Source organism: Corylus avellana, chromosome ca1, assembly GCF_901000735.1.
Source record: "Corylus avellana chromosome ca1, CavTom2PMs-1.0".
Classification (NCBI taxonomy): Eukaryota; Viridiplantae; Streptophyta; class Magnoliopsida; order Fagales; family Betulaceae; genus Corylus; species Corylus avellana.
Genome location: NC_081541.1, coordinates 37,597,142 through 37,602,823, shown reverse-complemented (window position 1 = coordinate 37,602,823; position 5,682 = coordinate 37,597,142). Strand labels below are relative to the sequence as shown.

Here is a 5,682-nt window from a genome sequence, read left to right as displayed (position 1 = left end):
ACGTATATCAATGTAAAATATTTTGAGAGACTATGCAAGAAGGATTACCACTGCTTTTTAGGTTCTTTTGGAACTTTTTTATCATGCTAAGTGGCGCAGTTCAATAAGCATTTTCTTTTCCTTTATTACATAAGTATTCATTTATATTTTGGTATTGTGTTTTCTTGGTCCAATATCTGTGGTTCTGTCAGTTGTATTTTTGTGGTTCATCTTTATTTTTTTTTCCTTTTATTTTAAAGATCAATGATTGTGATAAATGTTCATTTACAGTTTCAATTTTTTTTTGTCATCTCTTTGGCTGGTGTCGCCATGCTAAAACATGTTAACTTTTCGTCATGATTTAAGTGCCTGCAACAAATCCATTTTATTACTACTAAGGTTGTGATATCTCAAGATGTTGTCAAAATTCTCATATTGTTCATCGAAAAATGTTTTCACTGCATCAATTTTGCTTGTTAGGTTGCAATCATGAAACATTTGCAAGATCCCAATATTGTTCTCTTTAGGGGTGCTACTCAGCTCCCAAATTTGTCTATAGTTATAGAATATTTATTAAGGTATCAAGATTCCATGCAAAAAATTATTTAGAATATCCTAATTCTTTTCCGTGTTAGCTGGTAGTTCAATCTGGAAAATCAGTTTTATATGTCACTGAACATAATTGTTGCTTCGAATGTATGCCTAGTGCTAGAGTGATTTTGGATGAGACGTGTTGCTTACATATGGCTTATGATGCGGTATGTCTTTGCAGTTAATATTCTATTTAAGCTCTTTAAAGGGTCATCTTTGGATTAATTGTTGGCAAAAAGTAGGTGCCATCATCATCACATCAGCCATGACTTATCTTCATCAACTTAGACCTCCTATTGTTCTTCAAGACCTGAATTCTCCAAATCTTTTGGTAGATGCTACATATACAATAAAGGTAACTCTTCATACTCATTGTGTCAGACATATGACAAATTCATTTTTACAAATAAATGTGCTTTCTTAGTTGCTTGTTTCTTTGGGCTAATTTGCAATCAGCTTCAAATGGCTCCATGAGCGTAATTTAATTGGAAAGAAACATCATATGTTAAAATAGTGAAAGCAATCAGAAGGCTTGTAGATTACTTTGGATTAGTAACATGGTAGTAAGGTTCTTGTTATCTTTGGTGGTTTATATTACTTGTACTTTGAACTTATCTGACAGGGTTTTATTCGATGAACCATTTACATCATTTATGGTTGTAAACTGACTGCTAATAGGCAGGAATATTGCTATTTTCTCCTTTCTTTTTTATTTTATCTGTTGAGTATCTTTTCAATAATTTCATATTGTTTAAACTTTCTATCCACTTTTGCATCCTAGATTCTCTGTTGTGCTGGATGGGTGAACCCTTCCTCTAGTGATCATCTTCTTTCATAAATACATAACTTGATTGTTTATTTATTATTATTACATTGCAGATCTGGGGGTGGAATAATTTGTATTTGCTTTCTTTATTGAAATTTGACATATTTGATTATCCAGGTTTGTGACTTTGGCCTTCCCCGCTCGAAGGCAAACTCGTTTTTTTCATCTAAAACGTCTGGATTGGAAGTTCTCTTCAAACTTAGAAATTGTTTCTATCATTTTCCTGTAATTGTTTCTCTTTAGAGAAAGCGTTGGATATTCCAGATATAAAACTGACCCTTTTTATTTCTTTTCATTAGCTCGGGTGGATGGCACCAAAATTCTCTGTAACAAGCCATCTGATGAGAAGCCTGAAGTTTACAGCTTTGGTGGTAGTTTTATGGGAACTTGTGACCCCTGCAACGGCCTTGGATTCAAATACATGGTAAGCCCCATCAATCAGTTATGATGGGCTAAATTGATGATCTGCTTGTCCAAGTCACCTATATATATATATATATTTTTTTTCCAAATAAAAAATGGACGTCGCTTTGGGACACATGCGGATTAACCTTTACATTTTGAAAATACAGATATTTGGTATGGCATCAATTGTCTTCAGGTTAGATGGCTTTATTCATGCGTGCTATTAATTCATACTTCACTGCAAGCCTTCATGGATTAACTCTTAGTCACACTTTCCTTTTCAATTACCAGCAAGAAAAAAAATTCAGTTACTTGTATTTCTTATCATAGTGTATGGTAAGTTTTGAGCACTAAATTTTTAACTCATCCTCAGAATTCATTGATTTCATAGGTGGCCATAGCTACATTTCCAGTATATGTAGATAGAGCTTGTCAAATATGATATATCATTGTTGCAGGTTGTACGAGCTGTTGGTTTTAAGGGTGCAAGGCTTGAGATTCCAAATACTGTAAATTGTGAAGTGGCTGCCTTGATTGAGGCAGCTCTCTCTCTAATGATCTCCTGGATTATGCTGCAGCGAGCCCTGGAAATGCCCTCCATTCTCGCATATTATGGAATTTTTGCAGCAAGATATTATAAATTTCAAACCTCACAAGTCCATGCACATTCCATGATTTATCTTAAGGGGTGGAACACTAGTAAGAATATATGTTTATACACGCGTGCCATTCATTTGATGCTCTCAAAGCAGCTGGAGTTCTTATTGGAGTTCTTATTGTGTTAATCCCTATGGTGTGTGTGGGAAAATTGAGTGTAGCTTGAATATTCTTGCTATCTCCCTTGGGGCATGTATAGCTCAGCCATATGTGCTATGTATCCTTTTAATTAATGTGCCCCCTAGGCTTTCTTCCCTGGGGGTATGTATGGCCTAGCCGGAAATGAAAAACCATTGATGTTCTTGTATCAGAGATATCCAATACCTACCCACTGCCATGGCTGATCTGTAGTCAACTGATCTTCTGATCATAGATCACCTAATAAATTGATTTTCCTCTGAAGGCGACTGTCAGAAATTTAATTATTTTTCTTGACAATAAGAAAAGAAGTTTGATTAATCACTTGGAGTCCATAAACCATTTGTCCGTGCGTGTGTGTCTATATATATATATGTGTGTGTGTGTGTGTTTTATATGTAAGTTTTTAAGACACACAAGACCTTTCTCACTCAACCTCACGGCATCATAATTAAGCTGGGGCTCTCTTGTAAGGTCGATACGGTCTGATTACTCCATGATGGCCTATAAGATAGATGGTCTTCTTTTTTTTTGCATAAGGACAGATGATCAAGTTCACTGGATACAATTTTATACTTACGATTGTTCACCACGGAGATTTTTTTGTTTGATTTCAGGTCTCATATTTTTCAATAGTAAATTTGACGTTTGAAGTTGACCCTCAATGGCAGTGTTCTGAATTCTATTGTTTGTGCCTCTGATGTTGGTGCAATATCTTTGCTACACATTGGTTTACTGTACCAAGTTGTGGGAAAACCTATTTGTTGCTCAGCTAGGATGTTTGTCTCCTGTTTGTTGCCAAAGGTCTCCTGAGATACTGATTATCCCTACAACACAACCATAGGCTCGTTGCCATGACAAAATATGTTCTTTACCCATCTTACTTTGTAGGTATTTGTTTATCTGAAATAAGAGCTTGAACAAGAATGGTGAAAGTACTGGAATGCCATAAAAACGGCAACCTTGATGTCAAGGTGAGCAGTTTTTCAGTAGTTAAACTTCATTGCTTAAAGTTCTTATCTGCCATATATGCAGCAATGGTTAAGGACTAAAAACAAGGAGTTGGTACATTTAGAGCTCGTTTGGTTTGCATTGACTAGTATTCCGTTAGAAAAATGAATTGGTATAACCAAGAATAGAAGAAAGTGGAATGAAATAGTTATTCATATTCTTTAGTTTGGTAACAACATATTTATTCTAGTTGGAGTCAAACCAAAATTACCAAAAATCCCTCTTCTTAAAATAAAAAAATAAAATAAAATAAAAAAGCTCATATTGAAAGAATAAAATAAAAATGGGAAAACCTAGAATTGCAGGGGTGGCCGGCAACCCCTTAAATTCTATGTTTTCCTTTTTCTTTTTTTTTTAATAAAAAGTAAATTTTAGGGTTAAATAAACATTTTGAAAAAAATTGTTATTATATGTTTTAGAAGAATAACTATCCCGGTGTATAAGGGATTAGTGATTCTCAAGAAAATAACTATTCTTAGGAATAAGCCCTTACCAAACAAAAGAATTACTTCCATTTCAGAGATCTATTCCGCAAATCAAATAGGCCCTTAATCTTAGCTGATATTTGAACCTTTGACTAAATTACTGATCTGATTTGAGACATAAAATGAAGCAAGAATGGCTTGTAACGAAGTAGAGACCTGTTTTATGGAAGTTAATTAGTTAATAGAAAATATTTAGATAATACTGGCTCAATTGATATTTCCAGTGGTGCATAAGGTACAACAAAATAGGAACTTATGATCATAGTAAAACCATATATACCTGTTTATTTCTTGTCTTTATCTCCTGACTACTCACAAACATCATGTGAAACTCAATAGTAAATTAATCTAAATATATGTCTGAAATCAAATCCTTTTTAAACATATTTGGTTTTCATGTTTATGGTTATCCGCTTCCATCATCTGTAGAAAACTACCCTCGGATAACAATGAAATGGAATATAGAACGCATAGATGAAAGAAAGTTGAACTGAGCTGAGAATAGTGACATTATTTTCAACCCTAGTTCTTAAATTGTTCAATTGGAGGGTTTGAGGCAACTATTGCATGGTGACCATTGTTGTTATGCTCAATGTTCTTTGTTGGAATGTGCTAAACAACAGACCTTTGGAGGGTGTTGAGATTTTTGTTTTCATGGTTTTCAGTCCATCCATGTTTAAATGTTCCTTGACCTTCTTGGATCTTTGAAATGCTCTTCATTTTGTGTTTTCTTTTGTTTGAAAGGTTGGTGCTTTTTGTAGAATTGCTTTGCTCTAGGCTCTGGCCTCATTTTCTGTAAACAATAAAACAGTCCACTTCATAGATAGATATGTAGATCGAGATATGAAGGGGCTTGCCTTCTTTTGGGGCTATGTTTTTATGCTTCTTCATATATATTCTTTGCTTAGAGCATTAGAGAATGACATACAACATTCTTATGAAATTCTTGTTCTAAATTGTAGAAATTATTTTTATGTTCTCCTATGGGGAGTTCTTTTTCACAAATACCAAACTGGCAAATCCAAGATTTCAAGGGTCTTGTATGTGTATAGATGAATATGCTTTTGTTTTTTTGTTTTTCCTAAAACTGTAAGGATTGGAATTTTTAACAATTTGAGCAATAATTACGAGAGAATATATGAGAGTCACCTATATATCCAAATAAATTTTCAGCTATCCAATCACCTATCATCAATTGAATAGGGCATCTGTTGCCCTGGCTGCATTCCCCATATAGTTTTTCCATCCAATTAACAAGTGAATGTAGCAAAAAAATTGGACCAGTGATCATCAAATCCCACCACTTCAAACTCAAAACACACATAGATCGAAGTCATGCTTAAACACTCTTAGAATACACTTTAAACTTCGAATTTGTTAAACAAAGAATAAAATCTCAAGTCTTAGATCATTTGTACTGTTTCTCATAGAACAAATTTATCAAATAAAGCAACCGGCCTGTCTCAATTTATGAAAGTACAAAAAGCATATGGTGCTGTACAATTTATTTTGATGGTACACAGTTTTATATTGGGGCTAAATAATACTAATTCAAAAATTAATAATAAGGTAAATAGAATGCGAGAGATT

At 33.9% G+C, this 5,682-nt stretch overlaps 1 protein-coding gene across 2 annotated transcripts; it reads left to right on the top strand.

Annotated features, from left to right (window-relative positions):
• The first annotated feature begins 847 nt into the window (after nucleotides 1–847).
• Nucleotides 848–2,795, top strand: LOC132167969 (uncharacterized). 2 transcript variants are annotated; one of them, XR_009438735.1, is made up of 4 exons: nucleotides 848–925; nucleotides 1,696–1,820; nucleotides 1,969–1,997; nucleotides 2,260–2,795. XR_009438735.1 is itself a non-coding variant. In XM_059579025.1 (2 exons), exons 1-2 carry the CDS (start codon nucleotides 1,776–1,778, stop codon nucleotides 2,584–2,586), a joined length of 372 nt encoding a protein of 123 aa, XP_059435008.1. In that variant the 5' UTR covers nucleotides 1,441–1,775; the 3' UTR covers nucleotides 2,587–2,795. The 2 variants fall into 2 exon arrangements, 1 of the variants encoding a protein (XP_059435008.1); XM_059579025.1 differs by lacking the exons at nucleotides 848–925; nucleotides 1,969–1,997 and having other exon boundaries at nucleotides 1,441–1,820.
• Nucleotides 2,796–5,682: the final 2,887 nt, after the last annotated feature.